The 25479-nt window shown below is 40.4% G+C and overlaps 1 protein-coding gene across 1 annotated transcript in view; it reads right to left on the bottom strand.

The window, feature by feature from the left end:
- The window catches only part of col7a1l (collagen type VII alpha 1-like), a 148432-nt gene that overhangs the window by 77736 nt on the left and 45217 nt on the right, over nucleotides 1-25479 (bottom strand). Inside the window, exons 19-43 of the mRNA XM_084050160.1 lie at nucleotides 24054-24173; nucleotides 21598-21744; nucleotides 20765-21064; nucleotides 19445-19584; nucleotides 18621-18744; nucleotides 17926-18069; nucleotides 17471-17661; nucleotides 17163-17234; nucleotides 16698-16715; nucleotides 16460-16486; nucleotides 15492-15557; nucleotides 14975-15055; nucleotides 13557-13583; nucleotides 12750-12794; nucleotides 10226-10300; nucleotides 9976-10071; nucleotides 8934-8960; nucleotides 8506-8559; nucleotides 7928-7999; nucleotides 7327-7386; nucleotides 6368-6403; nucleotides 6179-6223; nucleotides 4334-4369; nucleotides 3644-3688; nucleotides 512-583 (exon numbers count right to left, since the gene is read on the bottom strand). Coding sequence (XP_083906286.1) covers nucleotides 512-583; nucleotides 3644-3688; nucleotides 4334-4369; nucleotides 6179-6223; nucleotides 6368-6403; nucleotides 7327-7386; nucleotides 7928-7999; nucleotides 8506-8559; nucleotides 8934-8960; nucleotides 9976-10071; nucleotides 10226-10300; nucleotides 12750-12794; nucleotides 13557-13583; nucleotides 14975-15055; nucleotides 15492-15557; nucleotides 16460-16486; nucleotides 16698-16715; nucleotides 17163-17234; nucleotides 17471-17661; nucleotides 17926-18069; nucleotides 18621-18744; nucleotides 19445-19584; nucleotides 20765-21064; nucleotides 21598-21744; nucleotides 24054-24173 — 2120 coding nt within the window. The remainder of the gene's footprint in view (nucleotides 1-511; nucleotides 584-3643; nucleotides 3689-4333; nucleotides 4370-6178; nucleotides 6224-6367; nucleotides 6404-7326; nucleotides 7387-7927; nucleotides 8000-8505; nucleotides 8560-8933; nucleotides 8961-9975; nucleotides 10072-10225; nucleotides 10301-12749; nucleotides 12795-13556; nucleotides 13584-14974; nucleotides 15056-15491; nucleotides 15558-16459; nucleotides 16487-16697; nucleotides 16716-17162; nucleotides 17235-17470; nucleotides 17662-17925; nucleotides 18070-18620; nucleotides 18745-19444; nucleotides 19585-20764; nucleotides 21065-21597; nucleotides 21745-24053; nucleotides 24174-25479) is intronic.

Raw genomic sequence — 25479 nt, 5'->3', positions numbered from 1 at the left:
AGTCATAGTCTTTTGAATCAAATTCCATTTAGTTGTAGTCATATTTTAGTCATCTGAAATGTTTTACTGTTAGTCTAGTTTTAGTTGATTACATATCATAAGATTATAGTCGACTAAATCTACAGTTGATTTAGTCGACCTAAAATGTATTTTGGCGGTGCCTTGATTGCATTGTAATGGCTGATGTTAGACTTGGTTGCATGCTGAAAGTAGCCGATCTACAAGCTCACAACGCGTTGCAGCGCGACACATTGTGAGCTTGTAGATCTGCTATTTTCAGGGCGCACAACCAAGCATAAAATGACTTGTCTTTTAGTTCTACTGGATCTCTTCTCCACTAGACCCTCACTAAAATTTTAGTCTAGTTTTTATCTGTTGATGAAATTGTCATTGTCATTTCGTTTTCGACATTTTTCATCATAGTTTTAGTCGACGAAATCAACACTGCACAAAGTCTTGTTCAACCTTGGCATGTTTACAGGATGACAGAATGCTGGATGATTTCTCTTACCCCCTTGGCAGGGTCTCCAGGAGAGCCTCTCTGACCCTCGTCACCTTTCTGTCCGTTCGCTCCCGTCAGTCCCTGAAAGAATCAACAATTGGATCCTTTATAAAAAATGTAATGTACATGCTATTATGGTCAAATACTCAACTTAACAACTTAAACGCTACACTGAAACTCTTTGCCGAAAATAGTTGATCTACAAGCTCACAAAGCATCATACAAATACATGTGTTGTGCTATTCTAGATCAGCTATGTTCGCCCCCAGACAGTGGCGTAAAGTAACTAAGTACATTTACTAAAGTACTGTACTTAAGTACAATTTTGAGGTATTTTTTAACTTTACTGTAGTATTTCAAAATTGCAGTGCTGTTACTTCTACTCCACTAACATCTCAGAGGCAAACATTATATTTTTACTCCACCACAATTATTTGAAAACTTTAGTTACTTTGTAGATTTTGATTATTATTACAAAATATACATTAACCACTTCAGCCCTATATACATTTCGGCCATTTGAAAATAGCCAATATACTGTACAAGCTCACAATGCGTCACGATGCGACACATTGTGAGCTTGTAGATCTGCTATTTTCAAAGGATTTGTACACATTTTATACATTTGAAAACTTGCGAAATGGGACATTGTGCATAATGACTACTTTCTACTTTGGTACTTTAAGTACATTTTGATACCAATACGACATTTTTAATTCCGGACTTTTACTTGTAACGGAGTATTTCTACATTGCAGTATTGATACTTTTTTTTCCCACCACTGCTCTAATGGAAAGAACCAGAACAAAACACAAAGAAGTGTTATTGAACTGAAAGAATCACAGGGCTGGTGGTGCTCATGGGTGGACATGATCATGTTCATGTTTCATTATGCTGCCTTAAAATTAGAAAGCAACGATGCAAGACATGACAGCCAGTCCACCCACTGAGGTCTGACACCCTGTGGCCTCATCAAATGGATCCAATTATAATATAGCCCTCTGTATACCGTATATAGTAATATAAATATGTGGGCTGAATGAATAAGAAAAGAAAAAGGGTTCATCAATATGGACGTTTCTCGGAGGAGATCGACGATAGTCGTCTACTCCAAGGGTTGAGTTCCCAAACTTTTCAGGACGCGACCCCCAAAAATAATCATATTTGAACTGGGGACCCCCACCCACCCTGACAAGCACTTGGAATTATAGGCATTTAAATTTAGTTTGACTCGGTTCCACAGATAAATATTGTGAAAATCGCAATGCAAGGTGTTGTGAGCTTGTAGTTCGGCTATCTTCACAATGTTTGCCTCCATCTTACGTAATATTTGACAATTTGGCCAATTTGGTACTAAAAAGGTCTTAAAAGCCATTAAATTGTCACTTTATAAATGTGCAGATACCCTGTATACACTTATACTGTATGTTGGTTTGTTTACTGTTGAGTGAGAAAACAATGTTGCACATTAAGCCAATCTTCTAGGGACCCCCCAACATTATTTGGGGACCCCCTTGGAGTTCCTTACCCCCAGTTTGGGAACCAACCACTCTACTCTTCTACTTTATAATGGTTTTATACTGAACACTTCAGATAGATAGATCAACATCTGCACTGGACTCTATGTTTGGATCAAAAATAGACAAATACATAATTATTCAATATGATGAGATGAGTCAGTGTCAGAGAAAACTCAAGGACAGAGACATTTGTGTGGGTGGAGGTGACGGACGGACGGACGGACGGACGGACGGACGGACGGACGGACGGACGGACGGACGGACGGGGAGCTTACTCATCACTATGGTCAGAAGAGTTGTACTCTTTCAAGTTTAAAACGAGTAATGCATTGTCATTGTCATTGTTTTGTGCCAGGGACACCCCATGAAGAGAGAGGATTTGTGTTAAAATAATGCAAAATTGTAGGTATTTATCAAATATTTTCAGAAATATACAAGCTTGCAGAGCAGTATGAAGTGATATGCTGTGAGCTTGTAGATCTGCTATTTTTTTAATAGCCAACGTATGACTGGGCATAAAGTGGTTAAAATGATTGCGATGCAATATTATGTACTTTTACATAATATTGTTTAACCCATTTAGAGCGGGAAGCCCTATACGTAACCATACCTTTCAATCCGGGAACCACTTTCAGGGTTGCTGTTGCTATGTACAGTATATAGCAACATCATCACTGTTTGTAATTTTTTAATAAATATTTGAAGTTTTTCAGAAAACTTAGGTCAGGATTTAGAAGGCGTTTTTTCAGCCTCAGGTCTAAATGGGTTAAAACTAGAAATGCACCGTCATGGCCGTCATCTCGAGTTAGATAAAGAACATAGCAGCCAAGAGTGTCTCCCTAATGACAATCAGGTGCATGTTGGGGAACATGAGCTACAGTATATGGGAATCACACAGGTGGATGAAATCATGATTTATATTTATCCATAAGGGCTTGCTGATGTATAGTCCAGCATCCGTAGGTGAAAGATTGTGCACTTTTGGAAAATGGATGTCATGGTTACTACGGGACAAATCTGCGATGGCCCAGCCAAATATTTTCCTTAAGGCATGCTCTAACAGGGTGGCAAATTGTTTGTATCGTAAAGTGCACGAATACCTCAAAATATTGCGCAGAGAGACACCGGACTAGTAGCGTTTGACAGGAAGTAATTAAGATTGGACTTTTTGAGACTTTTGACATAAAAATATATGTATTTATTTTTTCCCTTTTTTTTTTAAACGTTTGCCATCTATTGTTCATTATATCTCCATTATGACCATGGAAAATATGCTCTAAAAGTTTGAAACACTTTTCATTGCACTAGTTCTTTAACAATTGTGCAGGTCAACTCTTAAATCTCACCTGATATCAAACGCTTGTTTAAAATGTGCTGCTGAGTGATGCATGTAGTATGTGACCTCAAATACACACTGATATCATACAAACGTAACCAAATGAACCCATAAGGCTCCATGTTGTTACAACTGTAACACTGAAGATGTTACTGTGTGTTACTGGGTTCAACTTGTTGTTGCAGCTTTCCGAACCGGTCTAGAGCAGATATAAGTTTGCGTCATCAGGCGGCCCACATGGTTGGGAACCACTGATGTAGGCTCTCTCTTGTGTGGAAAACTCACTATAGGGCCATGTGGTCCAATTGGTCCACCTTCTCCTTGTCCACCCTAAACATAAATAAATAGAGGTTGTATTTCATATCAGAAACCAGTCCTAAATAAATAGAGGTGTCGTTATTTCATATTAGAAATATATAGAGGTGTAGTTATTTCATATTAGAAATAAATAGAGGTGTTATTCATACTAGAAATAAATAGAGGTGTTATTCATATTAGAAATAAATAGAGGTGTTATTCATATTAGAAATAATAGAGGTGTTATTCATATTAGAAATAAATAGAGGTGTTATTCATATTAGAAATAAATAGAGGTGTTATTCATATTAGAAATATATAGAGGTGTTATTCATATTAGAAATAAATAGAGGTGTTATTCATATTAGAAATAAATAGAGGTGTTATTCATATTAGAAATATATAGAGGTGTTATTCATATTAGAAATATATAGAGGTGTTATTCATATTAGAAATAAATAGAGGTGTTATTCATATTAGAAATAAATAGAGGTGTTATTCATATTAGAAACAAGTCCAAATTCATCCAACATCAGGTCAACCCAAATTTCATGAAACCGCTCAAATAATGCAATTCCCTCGCTTTCCTCATCTACCAATTAAACAGTCCCATTCATTATAGAGTGAATCTTTTCAGCTTAATGAAAGCAAGAGGGAGCGATTAAGGACTGAACTCACCATGTCGCCCTGATCGCCTTTCAGCCCCTTCTTCCCCTACAAGTGAAAAGCAAACAAGCACTGAATCTGAATCCTTCATTTGATAAAACATTAATATGCAGCTGATGGTGGGCTGTGAGTGGGGCTGTTGAGTCCAGATCATTTGCATGTTGCCTGAGGTTGTGGGAGAAGCACTCCCATATTCTATAAATTATTATTATCAAAATATAATAATTTATATCATTTGGTTCCCACTCCTTTTGGGAGCATTTGTCACTGTAAGTGAGTCACGGGTGTGTGATCTGCATTTAACCCATCCTACTGTATGTATGAGGAGTGGGCAGCGTCTGGGGAGCATTTAGGGGCAGTGGTGGAAAGTAACTAAGTACATTTACTTAAGGACTGTACTTAAGTAAACATTTTTAGGTATTTGTACTTTACTTGAGTATTTCCAATTTCCAATACTTTTACTTCTACTCCACTACATCTCAGATCCAAATATTTTACTTTTACATGTATTTGAAAACTTTAGTTACTAGTTATTTTGTAGATTTAGATTATTATTACCACTTTATTAACACTTCAGCCCTACAGTATATACATTTCGGCCATTTGAAAATAGCCGATCTGCTTGTAGATCTGCTATTTTAAAAAGATTTGTATACATTTGAAAACTTGAAATGGGACATTCTGCATAATAATAATAATTCTGCATACTTTTACTTTTGGTACTATGTACATTTTGATGGCAATACTTTTGTACTTTTACTCAAGTACATTTCGAATTCCGGACTTTTACTTGTAAAAGAGATTTTCTAATGAGAAAAAAAAGTACTTTATCCACCACTGTTTAGCGGTTAAGTGTCTTGCTTAGGGACACCTCGACAACGTAGACTGGTGGTCGAGACTAGCCTGGTAAACCCCCCTCCCTCCGAAAATCTAATTTGTATTTGATTTCAAGAAAGTCTGGCCTACAGGCCTGTCTGGGCGTTTCTCCACAGTTCATAACATGAACTGTCCTATCAGCGTCCCCGCTCATTGTTCTGTGATTGACAGCGAAGGTTGGCCAATCATGTGGCGAGTTCGAGTGAAACCGAATGGAACCGAGTCCAGCCGACAAAAATGGGACGGCAGCCATTTTTTCTGTCCGCTGTTTTTGGTTTCGGTTTTAAAACTTGAAAACGCTCTCAAACTTATTTTTTGAGGAACGGAATTTACTTTAAAGATATCTTTCGGATATAATTTAATTGTTTAACTTCATATATGTGCTAAATGAATCATGCCAGAGCCTTTTTTTTTTTTTTTATCAGAGAACCGGCAGGGGCGGGCAGTGACACGCATGTATCCGAATAAAGCAAACTATTTTCGGCATAGCCCCTTCAAAAGTCCCCTTGCGTCATATTGGCTGGTGGTGGGGAAAATGAGCTGCTGATTGGCTGTGGAGGAACGAACTGCTGATTGGATGAAGGGGTTGTCAGTCAACGGTACTAATCCAGCCCAGCTCCCAAATTGCCCATACAGGCCTGTAGACCATACTCCTTCCTGAAATCAAATGAAAATGAGATTTCCGGAGGGAGGGGGGTTTACCAGGCTAGGTCGAGACAACCTTCTGTTTGCCAGGTGGCCTCTCTATGCCTCCTAGCCTCCCTATGGGCGTATTGGGTTTGTTTAGGGTTATGTCTGAGTCATAGTGACGTGGCTGTGGTCCTGCCTATACTGTATATGGCCGTATTGGGTTTGTGGTTATAGTGACGCCCGCCCGGCCGCCCATTAGCCAATTTTAATATAGGATACAGTAGTTGAGTAAAGGTACGTTAGTTACCCTCTATCTGTACTGCTTGTTGTGTTTAATAATCTAATTCATACCCGAGGTCCGATGACTCCTTGGACTCCCTGATCTCCAGCCTCCCCCTCAGAAAAGAAAAAAGGATAAATAGTGTTTTATAAAAAAACATTTACAGCAATAATTATGTAAATTAAGTTCATGAAGATTATATATTTCGATAACATAATGGGGACATGAAGGTTTTTGGGGATCTTCAAATAAAATGGCACCTTTGGTCCCACAGGTCCAGTGAGGCCGATATTTCCCTGCAAAACAAAAGTTCAAACATTGAAGGTTACAACTTGCTGGTTATTCGTACGTTGAGGCCTGTACATTATCAGAGTTAAAATAAGATTTTTGCTTATGCGGGATAGGGAGGAGTGGGGTTATTTTTCATATTGTAGCTGTCGGGCAGAAATCTCTTATCTCCATAATTCTAAAACTGTTTCAGTTTTTTCGTAAATTAACACCCTACTTGATCACACTACAGCATCAGACAAAAGCATCAAAATAAATCCGTCGCGAGCTTGTAGATCTGCTACTTTTGATGCTTTTGCATTTGAATCTTGAATAACATGTTTGGACGTAGCCTTGATGAGCTTGCAGGCTTAAGCAAAGGCTAGAACGCAATTTAGATAGCATGTTATTTAGACAGATGCCAGATTCATTGTTGACATGGCATCCTATAGTGTATATAGTTAAATTTATGTTTCTATATCAGTGGTGCTCAATCATTTTCATGTCAAGGACCCCCAAAATTATATGTATTTGGCCGTGGACCCCCATCAAAATATTTTGTTCCAGGGACCCCCAGAAGCAAAGATTGAGTTAAAAATGTTCGCTTTAAAAATATATATATTCAAAGATTTGCACACATTTTCATGAATTTTCAAAAATAGCAGATCTACAAGCTCGTAGCGCGGCACTCGGTGCCGCGCTATGAGCTTGTATATCTGCTATTTTTGAATAGCCCAAAGTGTAAAATAATGCTTTTTAGCTCAAATCTAAAAATGAGACAGTTCCAGGTCTCAATGATTAAGAGTGTCTGCTAAATGCCTACATTGTAATTGTAAATTGTTATGAGGTTTCCACCCGACAGTGACGATATGTAATTATTATTCACATTGACGTGTGAATAATAATAACAAACTAAAGTTGAAAGTCGTATTTAGGAGAGATAGAACAGTACCTGTTCTCCTCTCTCTCCACGAGGTCCTTGGACACCCTGAATACCAATTCCTTCTTCCCCCTGGACATCATAGAACAATAAGCCACTGTAGTGTGTGGATTCATTTGAAAAGTCTAGTTAAAAGTCCCTGGAAAGATTGGTTTAGGAATCAAATTCAACCGTCCATGACTTTGTAAGTGATGTTCAGGTAGATTTCGTAATGTTTAAGTTGAAATGTTATCAGACACAGACACAGATATGGTCCTTTAGTTTAAAACAGTGGGTTGGGACCCATGTTTGGGTAGCGGACCACTTTTTATGGGTAAATATCCCCTTTTTTTCATTTCATACATTAAATCATATGTATATATTATTTCAAAAGAAGTTTAAACAAGACAAATCACAACTTGTCATCAATTAAGAAACAATTCCAACATTTTCCAAAAGTATTTCATAAATAAAATGAAAGAAATCTAATCATTTCTATAAATAGATAAAAAAAAACACGTTTAAGAAGTCATGAAAATAGCAGATCTACAAGCTTGCAACGTGGCGCGAAGGGACGCATTGTGAGCTTGCAGATCTGCTCTGGCAGACTCTGGTTAATAAAACTCTGTCTTACCTTTCCTCCCTTTTGACCTGGTAATCCAGGTACCCCATCTATGCCAATGGGGCCTGGTAATCCTGCAATGCCCTATTGTGAGTGAGTGAGTGAGTGAGTGAGTGAGTGAGTGAGTGAGTGAGTGAGTGAGTGAGTGAGTGAGTGAGTGAGTGAGTGAGTGAGTGAGTGAGAGAGGTGGGAGAGCAGGTGAGAGTACATTAGTGCAATTTGGAAAAAAAAATGTTAATATTGCATCAAAATCAGTTTAGCCTACTTAATCTTAAAAAGCCTAGTTTAATCTATCTACAAGCTCACAACACCTCACGACACAAGTCGTTGTGAGCTTGTAGATCTGCTACTTAAAAAGATCTGGAGCAAAAGAGTGACACATTTTGAATATTTGTGAAAAATGTCAACAGCACGTATCTTGGTGATGGTGGACAATGACATGAAGATTGTAACATTGAATAGACATTGGCTGCAACAATAGATATGTGTCTCAGCACATCGGTCTTAAAGCAGCATTCTACTGGGTGTTTCACACTTTCTTGGCCATTCTAGACATTTCATACCAACCAAGACGGGATAGAGACACTTACATCTTTTCCTTCTTCACCCGTGTCACCTTTTAAGCCCTGTTTTCCACGCAAACCCTTTGAGACACAAATGAATAGTTAACGTAACATCCATGGCCATTTTGCTCTTATGCATGATGTAAAAGCCATTATGTTTAAAGCCCCCTCTGATTGGAACAATTTAGCGGCAAATATACAATTCAAATCATCTTTTAATCTGTTCAAAAGTGCACTGTCTTCTTATTATATGATTTCCTGTACATGAACATGACTATTACACTATTAGACACATCAGGGTTGGTTATAAATGAAATGTAGATCTGTTCGCACTGGTTTTCTCCAGCGTCCGAGCCCATTCATTAGAATTATACATTTCCCCAGACCTATCAGTAGGCGGACACCTCTGATTGGCTAGCTACGCGATCTCAGATGTGAAGAAACCTGATACTTACTTTAAGCCCCACCTCACCAGCTTCCCCCTACAAAACAATGACAAAACAGATTTAAATGATTTTGTGTTTTATTTAAAGCAGCACTATGTCACTTTTTTAACAACTATATGGCATATTATGTCCCACACAATCATAATGTTACATGTTTAAGCAATAACAATCATCCTTTCATAAATGTATAAACTCAAGGGGGTCCCTGCTAGGGGCTTGACTGTTACTATGTATACATAGGGGAGACAATGAGTTTCATCCTGGCATTTGCCAAGTCACCAAGGTCATAGCGACTGGCCAATCACAGCGCGTCCTCGCCGGACATGCTTGCAGAGACTCTTGGGTAATGAAGTCAAAGACCATGGCTGCCATGTTATTTGTGCCCCAAATTGGCCACAGATACCCCAAACTACATAGTGCTGCTTTAACCTTGATTGGACCAGGTTTGTCTATGTTTTGAGAAAGTTAAAGTCACAGAATAGCCAATGAGCTCAGACTTTTCCGAACATCATCCAAATATCAGAGATGGGGGAAAAGGGGGTTCACACATGCAAAATACTTAACCACTTCAACCTTTTCAGGCCAAGGACCCCCTAGCTGAGAGAGAGATGAAGCAGGGAACCCCTACTCTATTGTATAAAATTGTGTTTCAGATAAAAGGTTTTTTTTACTTAGTCTGCTATTTTTTCCCTCTATAGCTATAGCTTCTTTGCCAAAAATAGCAGATCTACAAGCTCTCAACGCCTCGCGCTGCGAGGCGTTGAGAGCTTGTAGATCTGCTAATGTTCCCCTCAGAAAATGAATTTTAGGGTTCAAGTGGTTAATGTAAAAAACCTAAATCCTATCACACAAAGATTTGGCGGACCCCCTATAGTAGCTCTGAGGACCCCCTAGGGGTCCCGGACCCCCTGTTGAAGACCCCTGACTTAAATTATAGTAAGAAAGGCCAAAAGAAAACCTAAAAAGATGAAATATGGAGATACAAGGTTGCCGCCTAACAGCAACGTTATGAGAGTATTAAGAGAAGACATAGAGGACAAGTTTGCTCTACCTTAACAGAAGCCCCTGGAGATCCTGGAGGCCCTGGCTGACCAGGTAGGCCTGGGGGTCCAGCCCCCCCTGAGATACCTGGCGGCCCATGGGGACCCTGTGACGGCAATACAATAAGTTGTGTTTAAACTACATTAAACTACATCAGTCAAACTATGTAAAAAGTCACTCTGGATAAGAGCGAAATGCCTAAATTGTGGTTTATTGTTATTAAAGTATCTGTTTTTGTTACAGTTAATTTGATGACTCACTGAAGATCCCGGTTCTCCTTTTCGTCCTGGGATGTAGCCTGCCTCTGGTCCTCCTATAACGTAGCCAGGCTCCCCCTAGTGGTGAAGACACACATGTTCACCAGTGGTGGAAAGTTCATTACAAAGATGATCACAACTAGCCTGGTAAACCCTCCCTCCGGAAATCTCATTTCCATTTGATTTCTGGAAGGAGTCTGGTCTGAAACGCCTTTCTCCAATAATCGCTCTGCTCGCCGAGCCGACGAGCCTATCAGCGTCGTCGCTCATTGTTCTGTGATTGACAGCGACAGTTGGCCAATCAGGTGGCGAGTTCGAGTGAGCCCGAATGAAGCCGAGTGCAGCCTGAGAGCCGCCGACAAAACACGAACGGCAGCCATTGTTGTTTGTGCGAGTGCCTTCACTTCTTACTTTCGTTTTTAAAACGCTCTCAAACTTCTTTTTTGAGGCACGGAATTTACTATTAACATATCGTTTGGATAGAATTTAGTTGTTTAACTTCATATATGTGGTCAATTAATCATGACAGAGCCTATTTAAAAATATAAATTTAGAGAACCGGCAGGGGCAGGGAGTGACACGCATGTATCCCAATAAGGCAACCTATTTTCGGCATGGCCGTCCCAAAAGTCCCGTTGCGTCACATAGTCTGGAGCTCGTCAAAATGAACTGCTGATTGGCTGAAGGGGAAAACGATCATTGGTTGAAGGGGTTGTCAGTCAACGGTATTACTCCCGCCCAACTCCAGCCCACAGCGATTATTGCAGAAAGGCGTTTCAGACCAGACTCCTTCCAGAAATCAAATGGAAATGAGATTTCCGGAGGGAGGGTTTACCAGGCTAGATCACAACAGGCAGGCCTGGCTATTGATCAGATGTACACATGATTAATTATCAAAGAAGCACAGTAGGTTAGACAGCTTTACAGGCAGATAAATGTGAACATGACGTCCTGCAACAAATCATTGAGTCATTTCAAAATGTGCGATGACAACAGCAAACAAAGTTAACAACTAATGTTCCAACATGTGCAATCAAAAGCCCACGTCCCCCCCCCCCCCCCGTCGATTAATAGTCCACTACAGCATGAGACAATGGGGCTTGCACTTGAATATGATTATTATTTCATAGTCGTTCAAACAATAAAGTTGTTTGAACCGCGCTATGAGCGCAGCGCTGAGCTTGTAGATCTGATTATTTTTTTTTAATGGTGAACATTATCTTTGATATGTATATTTTTTTAAAGGGAACATTTTTAACTTAAATCTTTGCTTCTGGGGATTCTACAAATGTCTTCTGCATCCCATGTACATCCTCCATGTTATGTCTTTTTTCATGTCAAGGACCCGCAAAATTATATGTATTTGTCCATGGACATCTCAAAATATTTTGTTCCAGGAACCCCGAGAAGCAAAGATTTGAGTTAACAGTGTATATATATTTTAAAATATTTGTACACATTTTCAAGATTTTTTTCCCTCAAAAATAGCAGATCTACAAGCTCACTATGAGCTGCTAAAAATCTGCTATTTTTGAATAGCCAAAGAAATCTACCATGACACGGTATGCGTTCCCGGATTGAATGGGTTAAATCCTCTCACATGCTAGGAGACATGGATTTCTTTTGGTGACTAATTGTGTTTGAGGTGTTGAAGGCGTGAATTGCCCACTTGTCCACCCCAGTCATCTTTTGTTAAAGCAATGAGCGATTAATCACCGTGGCTCTAAACAGACAGCAGCACTATGAGCTTGTAGATCTGCCATTTTAAAATTTGAACATTTGTGCAAATCTTTGAATATATATATATATATATATATATATTTTTTTTTTTTTTTTCTAAACATTTTTAACCATAAAATAATGGTTAAAGTGGTAAAAAAAAAAAAAATGACAGATGCTTTCCCCGTCTAAATGGGTCAAGCAGAGATCTCGGGTTATTATTATAATTTTTCGGTCCGTCTTTCAGCAGGGCTCAACTGGGTGGGGGGGCAGCTGCCCGCGTTGCCCAGCGCTGGCTACGCTTTCCTCTACATCTCAGAGACCCCCACTCAGGGACGTCACGGGCTCTCAGAAGGTGGGGGGGATGGACTTTCGGTGGACTATACCCCTTACTTTACACTTTGGCTATTCAAAAATAGCAGATATACAAGCTCAGAGTGCCGCGCTATGAGCTTGTAGATCTGCTATTTTTGAAAAAGCATGAAAAACATTTGTAACTGTCAAATGTAAACAAATTCTGTATTTTCAAAATGTTGCGTTTTTGGGCGGATTTTGTTAGTTTTTTTTTCGTGTTTTGGTTACTTTATTTCGGTTTTAGGGTTACGTTATTTAATTCTTATTTTTGCCTGATTTTACCGATTTATTATCAACAAAATATACATTTTTTATTTTTTCAAAAAGTGGCGGGTATGAAATCACGGATCTGTGAGAGTGAGGGTGTTGCGTCGTACAGACAGTGAATGGCCGTGACGCCCCTGCCCCCACTCCCCAACCCCAACCCCCAAGTTGTAAACGTAATGAAACATACCCTCTCTCCTCTCTGGCCCTTTGAACCAGTGCTTCCAGGACGACCCTGTCAACACAAAACATAATTCAATTAAGAACCATCATGTCATGAAGTGTCAAGATGTTCACCTCATTCTCACAAAATAGCTTGAGAGGAACCACGGGTATTCAAGTTAAATATCAGCAAAGGTCCCTTTTAATTTATGACAGGGGTCATCAACAGGGGGTCCGGGACCCCTAGGGCGTCCTCAGAGTTACTACAGGGGGGCCTGCCAAATCTTTGTGTGATAGGATTTTTTTTCTCTTTATTTTCTCTTTTCTCTTTATTTTTTTATTAACCACTTGAACCCTATAGCATCCCTATTCTGAGGGGAACATTAGCCGAAAATAGCAGATCTGCAAGCTCACGCGAGGCGTTGTGAGCTTGTAGATCTGCTATTTTCGGCAAAGAGGTTTGGTGTTGAGGGAAAAAAGAGCAGACCAAGTACTTCTGTGTTCTAAGTAGTGAGGGTTTAAGTGGTTAACTGTCAGAAAATACACATTAACATGAATCTAACACTGATGAGAGTTGCTGTCAAACAAGTCTATGAAGCTATCTATGAAATATATGAAAAAGTTTAATCTGCAACACAATGTTATACAATATGTAGTGGGGGGTCCCTGCTTCATCTCTCTCTCAGCTAGGGGGTCCTTGGCCTGAAACACATTGAGGACTCCTGATTTATGACCTTTTGAATTCACTAAGCTGGAATGGACTGATGAAATTGTTACAGGTATAATGTTTAGGTTTGTTTTCTTTAAAGAAATACTTTGATAGTTTTGAACTCACCAAGTCCCCTGGAATACCCTGAGGGCCCTGAGGATGAAAACAAAGAACAATACTGTAAGATCAATGTAATGAATTAAAATTAAGATGTAATGAATTCAATATCCTGATGAAATCGACTGAGATTGAAACGTTAAAAGCAGCAATAAAAAAAGTGGTGTCTGAAACCAGTGTGCTGATTGTATTTGTTTTATATCATTTGTTGTCCTAGATAATAAACCATAACCAAATATCACTTTTCCTCATGAAAGTCATACTGTGTCACTTTTTTCAGTTAAACCCAACGTTATTTTTGATATAATCTTTGACTATAACCCGTCCACATACAGCAAATGTGTTTTTGACAACTTCTGTAAACACTATTAAATACCATTTTTTAATTGCAAGTGTCGGGGGTGGGGAGGGGGCACTGATATTAATGTAATTTAACGTTAATAAATAGTTATTTTTTTCTTACATTTTTACCCCTTTTTCTCCCCGATTTAGTTGTTATGCCAATTGATTACTCCCCACACACATTTCTGTGTTGTCACTGCTGTTCACCTGTCAGTGAGGAGCCCCCACCGGGAGGATGTAGAGCCTTCATCCTACTCTTCCTCAGGTCTCACTTGAAAATGAGGTCTCGAACCTCGTTACATAGAGCACCGAAGTCTGACGTAATTTACACATCCTACCTGGGTCACGTTTTTTTTCTCCATTCTGAATTCCCATAGATGTGTTTAATATTGTGTCATATAAGACATTGGTTCTCAAAGTGGGGTCCGGGGACCCCCAGGGGTACTTGAGGGGGTTCCAGGGGGTACCCAGCAAAATGTGTTAATATAGCGTCACAATAATTATGGCCTTTTAATACTTTGGCTATTCAAAAATAGCAGATATACAAGCTCATACCCCCATAGCGCGGCACCGAGTGCCGCGCTATGGGGGTCCGCGGCCAAATACATATAATTTTGGGGGTCCTTACATGAAAAAGATTGAGCACCACTGATATAGAAACATACGTTTTTCAGAAAACTTGTTGAGATTTAGGAGACATGTAGAATCGGCTTCAGGTCTCAATGGGTTAATATTGTGTCATATAAGAACTGCGTTCCAAAAATAAACACATGAGCATGGCGGTTTGAAGCATCAACTGACAGCGAGAAAACGCTAACGCCGCAGAATGAATTAAATTGTCGCCAGAAACAGATCAAATATGAGTGACTGACGAAGCAGAGCCACCTCCCTGACAATAGCGCCGGTATAATTGGTTTATTTTTGCACCACTATTCTTATACGAGACGACTCTAAGATGACCCAATGTTATAAAAATTACTTCCGTGACCAAGGGGATGAACGAGTGACGCCAGGACTTCGGTACTCTATTAGACATACATACCAGTAGGTGTGGCCAAAAACAAGACAGTATGACTTTACATTACCCGTAGGCCTGCAGACCCAGGAGGCCCTCCTCGCCCCGGTCGTCCTGGAAACCCAGGAACGCCGTCTATTCCAGGAGGTCCCTGTCAAAACGTAGAAACAATGATCTGTGATGGAAAACAATAAAACTATAGGGCAGTGGTTTTTACCAACCTTTTCTGGACCATGCAGGGGCCTTAGATATCTAGATTTTTTTTTCCGGCCCACCCACCTGACCACTAAACATGGCAGCGGAATGGCTGCTTTGTTTAGTGGTCAGGTGGGTGGGCATCTCTGCAGATGCCTGAATGATATGATAAACACAAATGATAAATATGAATGATAAATACAAATACAAATAAAAGTCTGCACTTGCGCAGGAAACAAGGTTCAAATCCGGGGTAGAAGAGAAAAGTTACATAGTGCAGTGTGTGTGTGTGTGTGTGTGTGTGTGTGTGTGTGTGTGTGTGTGCGCGTGTGTGTGCGTGTGCACGCGCGCGCATTCGTGCGTGCGTGTACTGTATGTGCAGGGGTCCTTACCCTATCCCCCATCTCGCCTTTTGATGAGCTGAAAGGATTAAACTGTCCAGGACTTTGCCTTAATTTCTGCACAGACGAGAAAACAATGCTTGACGTTTTTTTTTCCCCCAGAGGGAACAACAACATAATTCAAAAATGATGTCCAGAGGCAAAATGTACATTCTGTGTTGTATACTATGAAACTATGGAGCTAATGGAAACTACAGCCTTTATCCTCCTGGAAAAGTTAGCATGCTGAAATAGAAGCCATTGTTCTTGCATTAATAAAAAATAAAAATAAAAAGTTTGGATCCTATTGAACATTTATGAGGACCAGTTAAATGGAGATAGGTTGAAATTAAATATAGCCATAATATTGTTCTGTGATAGATCATTTGAGTGACATCAAAAGTGGAATCCATTTTGGGGGCCCTTGATAGGTGTGAGAACCACTGATTATAGCGTCAAGGATTTAGAAGACATTTGTAGAATCCCCAGAAGCAAAGATTTGAGTTACAAATGTCTGTCTTTAAAATATATATATATCAAAGATTTGAACACATTTTCATGATTAAAAAAAACTAAAAAAATACAGATCTACAACCTCATAGCGCGGCACTCGGTGACACGCTATGAGCTTGTGTATCTGCTATTTTTGAATAGACAAAGTATAAGATAATGGTTAAAGTGGTTAAAATCTAAAATGACAGATGCTTTCCCGGTCTTAATGGGTTAATCCAATGAGATCATTTAATGCATTCAAATGACTATTCAGATCATAGTTTTGTCTGTCCCCTCCTAGACGGTTGTAGAATTTTGTACATCATCCAATCGTAAATGAACGCCCTAATTGATCATACTACAGTGACACACAAAAGCATCGAAAGTAGCAGATCCACAAGCTCAAAATGCTTTTGAATTTGAATCCTGAAAAGTAACAGTTTTGGACAAATGAGGTTTCCCCCGGACAGACACGATATTGACCATACCAGCCCTCCGACACCGAAGCCATCTCCCTAGAGAGAGAGAGAGAGAGAGAGAGAGAGAGAGAGAGAGAGAGAGAGAGAGAGAGAGAGAGAGAGAGAGAGAGAGAGAGAGAGAGAGAGAGAGAGAGAGAGAGAGAGAGAGAGAGAGAGAGAGAGAGAGAGTTTGTGTTTGTAAAATAGCAAAATACTTGGCATATAATTACATTAATTGAATCTTTAGCAAGGTTAATTAATGACTCACCTGTTCTCCTTTCTGGCCCTGGAGGTGACAAACAAAAGGACACCTCATTAATTAAAGAAGGGAACCCGTTAATTAAATCAAACATTAATCTGGGTTTGAAAAGTTCAGATAAAATGTCAACACAACGTCATGAGCGATGCTTCAACCATGATGTAACTAAGGAATAAAAGTTAAATGTTGTGTATATATAGACATCTTTGGAAAAAGAAAGGAAGACAAATCATAATCAAAATAAACATTTTAAAATGTTTTAAGGGTAACCGGGAACATTCGCCCCAAAAAACTGCTCGGAATCCGACGGTCATCAAATTAATGGCTTAAATCTCCTTGAATTCAAGGCTTCATATGGTGTGTAATTGATAGAACATATTTTTGGGGTGAACTACTCCTTTAAGTGTTCTAGTAGTGATGATATAATTATGTAGTGCAAAAGGGGAGGAGACATAAGGTGGAGGGTGCACCAACCTTAACACAGTTGGCGGGGCAGGGTCCCTGGGGCTCTTCTGGGTCATCGGTGGGGGTATCCAGCTGGGCAGACTAAGAAAACACAGTGTCTTTATTCATGGCCAAAAACACTTATAATTCGCAGATTATACAAAGGCTGATTGACTTTGAAAATTACCCTAATTTGCATTACACAATATTCAACGCAGTGAGCGACATATTTTCAGCTTTTTGCTTCTGTTTTTTTTGCAGAATGTGTGCCTAAGTTTGCCTTTGTTCGTGTGGTTTAAATTGAGTGTGTTTTGTGTTTTTTTCCCCTACAGTAATACCTCTGCCTCTAGTTTGAACTCAGAGAGAAGCGTCTCACTACAGATGTTATTGATGAATTCTCTCTCTACAGAAGGGAGGTCTTCAAAGGTCTGGGCGTAGAAGATGTTCTTGTAGCTCGTTGTCGGCGATGCTATCTTCCTCAGCTCTTCAAGATCAGCGTTAGCAACTCCAACCGCCAGGACACTGACACCTAAACAAACAATGTTGTTATGTAAAAAATAAAATGTATTCCAATGTTTAGGGCTGTGACGATTATGACATTTCAATCAACAAGTATATTGACGCTCAAATAATTTGCGATTAATGATTTAATTGTGTTCATGTCATTGAACATTGTGAACATTATGAATAAAATAAAAACTTATATCATTTAACATCTTGATACTTAAAAAAGAACAAAAAAACAAACATGAGAAAACTTTTTTCTTTATTCAATTTAGAGGGAGCAACTAACCCAGAGCACGTGCGATCCTAGACGGCGGTACCACGTCGTCGATGGCTCTGCCGTCTGTGATCAGGACCAGAACGTGAGCCACATCCTGTCGCATCCCCACCGACTCCTGGAACAGCTCCTTTAACACATAACTGATGCCCTTCCCTGCATGGATGGAAGAAAGCGGTATCATCATTAAACAAGTAGTCTTTACAGTAGGTTTGTATTATATGTAAGTGTGTGTGTGTGTGTGTGTGTGTGTGTGTGTGTGTGTGTGTGTGTGTGTGTGTGTGTGTGTGTGTGTGTGTGTGTGTGTGTGTCAATGGTTCTCAACCTGTGAGTCGGGACCCCCAGGGGGTTCCCCGCATGATTTTTGAGGGGTCCCCAGATGACAGTAAAGTGACAATTTAAGGACTTTTAATACCTTTGTAATACCTTGAAAGAATGTTTTAATTAAATTAAATGAAAAAAGACTGTATCAAAAGTAATCAACAAACTGGTCAAACATTGTCAAATAACATAGGAAAGAGGCAAAAATGTTGAAAATAGCTGATCTACAAGCTCACAACGCCAGAGGCATCGTGAGCTTGTAGATTATTTTCGACTATTTTCAAAAAAATTTAAACTAAATGCAATATCTCAACTCCCAAGTGCTGTCAGGTTGGGGGGTCCCCAGTTAAAAGTTTGGGGGATCGCAGCCAGTGCTTATCAGTTACCTGTCCTGGTGTTCCCCCCTCCGTACCGCAGTCCCCTGAGGGCCCTGAGAACAGAGTTCCTGTCCTTGTAGTCCCCCAGATTGAACTCTATGCGAGGGTCATCACTGTAGTGAACCACGGCTATCTGAGAGCGGAGGAGATGGAAGTCAGAACTCATCATAACCCACAAACACATTCAATAGATTCTTTCACTTACACACTAATGCAAACATTCACCAAAAAAATGCTTTTCTATGAAATTAAGACATATTTATAATCACAGACATGAAGTTGATAAAGTAAGTAAGTCCAGCGGTTTGCAAGACTAGCCCACAAAAATAAAACATAATCTCCCCCTTTCCTTTGGCCTGGCAGAGATAACAATGAAAATAGAACAAAAAATAAACCTAACCCCCTAAACCCTAAGGTAAGTGGGGAACATATAGCCTGGGATCCAGCCTGATTCACTACGTTCGGCCGATTCTTTTTTTTCTCACTTCGCTTCTCAGTCTGGAAAGGCTCCTATTTGACTTGTTTTGCAGAACTACACTGGAACTACATATGTTACGTAGGCAACGTCGTTGCTGATTGGATGTTGTTCCACTGAATCACGAATCACAACGATCATGTTTTTGTCCCTCCCTGCTCCACAGACCAATCAGAAGCCACTGGTCGTTTTCAGCCGTATGGCATGTACCGCCTCCCTTGGAGATAGGAGCCTTTCCAGACTGAGAAGCGAAGTCAGAAAAAAAATCCGCCGAACGTAGTGAATCAGGCTGGATCCCAGGCTAGGGAACATAGAACCCGGGGAACATAGGGATGACCGCAAAATGCTGGTAATGTACCTGTGTACCATGAGGACCGATGAAGGGGAAATAAGTGGAAACCCGGAAGATAAAGTCTTTTATCTTCATAAAGTTATCGACACCGATGCTGGAAGACTCATCCACCAGGAACACAACGTCTGCCTTGGCTTTACCGCACACTGTCAACACACACAGACCGACACAATTTACGATGTAGGCATTTAGCAGACGCTCTTAATCCAGAGCAATTTGCAGTAAGCAAGGTAAACATGAGGTAATACACCGAATGCAGAGAAATAGTCATCTAGGATTAAAAACTCATCAGTCTAAACAGTATAATATCAACACACACAGACACACACACACACACACACACACACTTACTCACACACAATCAACAATCACACACACACACACACACACACACACACACACACACACACACACACACACACACACACACACACACACACACACACACACACACACACACACACACACACACACACACACACACACAGCGTTGATAGGGTATAACATAAATAAACACCCATGTTGAACTTGGGACTAATCACTTGAACCCTAGCGTCCCTATTCTTTGGCTATCATTCAACAATAATAGCCAGGGGCGTCACAGGGGGGGGGTGTAAGTGGGACTGAGTTACTAGGGCCCCTCCAAAAAAAGAAAAAAAATCTTAGGGGGAATCTTTGTCCCCAGGGTCCAGAATTTGGTGCTACGCCCCTGATAATAGCCCATCTACAAGCTTTTAGATCAGCTATTCTAAACAAAGATATTTGGTGTAGAGGAGGATAAAAATGTGTGGGGCCTAGTAAAGAGCATTGGGGGACTCCGGTCAGCTAGTGTTTAAAGGAGGACTTCACACATTTTCAACCTTATCTTTATATAATTGGTCCTGACTCCTCACTAATGCTCATTATGATATGGTACCATTTGTGTCTACTCACTCTGTGTCTCAGAGGAGGGCTGTGGACAGTTCAGAAACCTGCCTACCAGTGACATTATCGATGGGGAATCCAAGCTAATAGAAACCGCAGGCTTTCTATTCCTGGAAAGTTAATTCGCTATAATGAAGCCATTGTTGAAGCTTTAATAAAAAAATAATAATAAAAAAAACTGCCTGATGATGATGTCACTGGTAGGCGGGTTTCTGAAGAAAAAAAAGAAAGAAAAAAACCCAGAAAATAGCCAATCTACACGTTGAGAGCTTGTAGATCGGCTATTTTCAAATAGCAGATATAATATGAGCTCAAGTGGTAAAAACGGGTCGCTTCTTTTGAGCTTTTTTTCATAGACCCGGTCGCTTGTTTCTCTCGCAAAAACAATCTGGCAACACTGACCTGGGCCTGGGGGTGATGTGGTGGTCGCTGTGTTCACAGTCCTCTGACTGCTGGCCGTAGAGGTCACCTGTCCAGTGGCGGTGGTGACCGCAGCCGTTTTACTGACGGTGACTTTAGGTTTGCTGGGTGGCTTCTTGGTGGTGAGGGTCTTACTGGGGGGTGCGTGGGTACTGGTCTTACTGGGGGGTGTCTTGGTGGTGGTGGGGGTCTTGGTCTTTGACGTGGGGGTGATGGGAGACGGGTCGGGCGCTGATGTGGCCGGGATGTCCGGGACCCGAACCAGTGGACGGTTCTTAGACACTTAAAGAGACATAAAAAGCCACGGTACAGATATTTAAAAACTTGCTTTTAAATGGCATGGAGAAATTATTATTTAGCCCATTAAGACGCGATTAAAAAATATATCTTCTAAATCCTTCTGAACAGTTTAATGGAAAACGTATTGTTGCTATATCAGTGGTGCTCAAACTTTTCATGTCAAGGATGTATTTGGCCGCCACCCCCATATCAAAATATTTTGTTCCAGGGATTTCATGCCGAAAATAGCCGATCTAGAAGCTCACAGCACGTCGCGCTGTGATGTGCTGTTAGCTATTTTCGGCATAGTGCTAAGTGTAAATCAGGCATTACGCCAAAATACATGTTAGTCGACTAAATCAACTATAGATTTAGTCGACTAAAATTGACTGGTGTTTAGTCAATTAAAACTAGACTAAAACTAAAACACTTTCGATGACTAAAACCAAACTGAATTTTACTCAAAAAGACTGACTAAAACTAAATCAAAGGTTTTCTGTCAAAATGAACACATGCATCAAAACACGTGGTCTTACGTATCCTCTGATAGAGGGTGGTGATGGGTCCCTCCATCTCTCCGTACAGAGGTCTGATGGTGAAGATGTAGGTTCTGCCGTACAGAAGATCAACCATCTTAAAGGAGGTGACGCCGGGCCCCAGAGTCTCCGTTTTAGTCTCCAACTCTGAAAAACAAATACATGATGTAAAAACAACAAGCAAGTATTTGTGTTGAGGTGCTGGTTGTTGCATTTGCAGCTCGTTCGCAGCGTCTTTATTAATGTTTTTATTTTTTACTAAGACCCCATGGTAAAATTATAATAAACGTTGCCTTTAAATAACGCTTTACAACGTGCAGTACGTTCACCCCCGCAAAAACTGCACCTCCGTCACCCTGCCGTCGTCTGATGGTCAAAGCCACGCGTGTCTTACTGACGTGCGTCATGCATGGGGCTTATACAAAGACCCAGCAGGGCTTTTGTAAGAACAGGTAAAAATATAATCTCCCCTGCTGAGATCCATTTAGAATGAGAAGTGGACAGCAGGATTGTAAAAGAAAAGGCAGAGTCATGCCATGCAGAGTCCACTGCACTTTGGATTATAACATCATTCCTGTGTTTCATGAAACTCAAGAACAGATTCTGCACTGCGTTGGAATCTGTCCTGAAGGTTCGTCATAACGTGTGCACACTGTGTGGGAGTGGGCGTGCCTTCAGACCAGGAAGCAGGCCACGCTTCACCCAATCAAATGTAGTGGGCGGGATTCACGTGTCCGTCGTCCTTCCCTACTCGAAACTAGCCGAAGCTAATTTAACAATAGCGTCCGCGGAGCAGACAAAACCACGGAAAGATATTCACATTTGAACTTACTCTTTCATCATAGAAACAAGTGGGTTTATAACCAAAACGATCCATGTTCTCTGGGAGAAGTGGTGTTAGTGTTCCGTGTAGAAATGTTATCGAGTCGGAATGAAAACGCAAGCTCACCACCGGAAGTGGAGCGGTGAAGGCAGACTTAAACCCCGTTTCCTTGCGCACATGTGCTGCGTCGGCATTGTCCCAGAGTCACACTGAGGAGGAACGAACAGCAGAGGTCGCTGTTTTTCCTTTTCAGTGTGTCTCTGGGTTCCGAGATTGGTCGCTGCTTGATTGATTGATTGATTGATTGATTACTTTATTTAGAAAGACATGGTAAAAGTACATGGAAGATCGCTCATAAAAGCACTTGGCTTATTTAAAATGAGATGCTATTGTGCATTCATACAAAAAATGTTAACGTCAATCATGTGTCCCTCCATCAGTGTTGCCAGATTTTGCAAGAGAAACAAGCGGCCAGGTCTATGAAAACAAGCCCAAAAGAAGAGACTGGGCTAAGTTTGAAGCAACCGCCACGTCGGTTTGGGATCACGCCGTCTCTCTAAGTTTGACCACTTTACATTTGCTAAAATAGCAGATCTACAAAGCTCACAACTTGTCACATCGCAACACGTTGTGATTTTGTAGATCTGCTATTCTGGAAATATTTATAATATCTTTGAAACTTTTTAACAACACAAATCTTGTATGGGGGTCCCTGGCACATGTTATTTTTAGATGGAGGTCCATGGACTAATCTGGGAGTCCTTGACATGAAAAAATGACATAATATGTGTCCATTCCAAATATGGGCATCTATCTACGTCACGGCAAGGAATCGGAATCCTTAAGTTTTGTTTTACGGCTACGGCAAGGCTGTAAAAAAATGATGCTATTTTCAAATGGCCGAAATGTATATAGGGCTGAAGTGGGTAATGTATGTTTTGTAATAATTATCTAAATCTACAAAGTAACTAATAACTAAAGTTTTCAAATAATTGTAGTGGAGTAGAAAGTACAATATTTGCCTCTGATCAGAGGCAAATATTCTCATGAGATGTAGTGGAGTAGAAGTAAAAGTACTGAAAATTGGAAATACTCCAGTAAAGTAAAAACACCTCAACATTTTTACTTAAGTACAGTGCACTTAGTTACTTTACACCACTGAGCAATGGTCACCTATGGCCATTTGAAATGTTAGACATTGCTGTAACACTGATGTACTGTAGTGCCCCATGTGTGTGCAATTTAGTTTTTTGGTATGGCAGACCCCTGAACAGCATGTTTGCCATGGTTGGTGAGGATTGGAGCAATGGTGTGCTTGAGGCCCCCGGGGGACCCTGGTGTCACTTCTGGTGTGACTACTGTCATGGCAGACCAGTGAACAGTTGTTGTGCCAAGTTTGGTGCAGATTGGAGCAACGGTGCACCTCGCATCCACCCACCGACCGTCGGTTGACCCTCTTGCAATTTTAATAGAGGATTCATCTGTGGAGCCAAGTCAAACTAAATGTAATGCCTCAACTCCTACTATAAGTGCTTGTAAGGGTGGGGGGTCCCCAGTTCAAATATTATTTTGCATGGGGGTGGCTGCCTGGGAACCCTTGATGTAATGAATGAGTGAATGAATAGATCTATACCTGAGATGTGTCTCCATGACAGGACGTAGCCAGAAGCCCCGCCCACGCTGGTCCAGTTCAGAACGGCACTGCTGTCCGTCAGGTTGAGGGCCGCAAAGCCGTTCACTTTAGGGAGATCCACTGAAACACACAGATCATCCAACATTATAGTTTGAGAGAGAGAGAGAGAGAGAGAGAGAGAGAGAGAGAGAGAGAGAGAGAGACAGAGAGAGAGAGAGAGAGACTATTTCAGCCATGTGATAACCAGTGTTGGGCAGTTACGAGTTACTTTTAATATATAACTGAAATATTATTTTACCCAGTAACAAGTAGTGTAAGGTATTACTCCGCCAAAACAGTAATATTATAGCATATTACTATGTAAAAAAAATTACATCCTAATTGACTAAGGTTGGCTTCCAAAGTTTGCAGGATTGGTCCGTTTTCGTACCTGACCGTACCGATCACCCCAAATCAGGTGGGGTGGGAGCGGCCAGTTTCAGCTGAGGTTTTGTTTTTGTTTAGTACTGTATGTTGTCTTTGTTTATGGAAGCATGGAAGTATGTTCTATCTATTCAAGTCTTCTTTGTCTTGCCATATGTTTTTAACTTTTTCTCCTTCTTTTCTCTTTCTGCGGACTGCGCCCTATGTCAGTGTAACAACTGGATGGGGGCTGCACTATAAATCCCGAACCTACGAACCTATATTGTACTCTTTGTGCATTTGTGATAAGGACCCCCTCGAAAACCAGATGGTACATCTCAAGGGGTTTATCCTTTAAATAAAAGGTACTATATATATATATATATATATATATATATATATATATATATATATATATATATATATATATATATATATATATATATATATATACGATTAGTTGACTGTTGGCCAACAGTTCAATCAATGTCACGGTCCATGAAATTCATGGACAAAAAAAAAAAAAGGATCAAAGTATAGGCTACAACTCTGATGGAGGAAAAACGTTACTGTTAAGGATATTGTCCACTAACAGAAAACATACGGACAGGTTTGAAGTGTGTCAAATGCATTTAGAAAAGGGGTTCAAAGCGTGTTAAAATGCATTTAGAAGATTTAGGCCTATGGATGGTAGCTCAGGTCCAGGGCGTTAGCGAGTTCTCTCCAACGTTCTGCCAAGAGCGGTGCTATTCCCATGGACTGAAACGTCCATTACCGTGCGAGGTCTCCAAATGTAGTAAAAATATAGAATACTCATTAAAACAAAGGCTCTTTAAATTGTTCTGTAGAGAGCGCAGTTGCATAAATAAAATAATTTCCGTCTGGCGGACATTATTTATTTTCTCCCCAAAAAAGTGTATTTTACCCAAAAGGTGGGGTCTTTCAACAACACAAAACAGCCTCTGTTTCGATGAGTAGCAAAACAGTTTTCTTTATTTTTACTACAGTTGGAGACCTCACACAG

The sequence above is a fragment of the Gymnoscopelus microlampas genome (genome assembly GCF_963454915.1).
Source record: "Gymnoscopelus microlampas genome assembly, chromosome: 23".
Lineage (NCBI taxonomy): Eukaryota > Metazoa > Chordata > Actinopteri > Myctophiformes > Myctophidae > Gymnoscopelus > Gymnoscopelus microlampas.
Note: the sequence above shows the minus strand (reverse complement) of the source record. Positions and strands in the feature narration are given on the sequence as shown.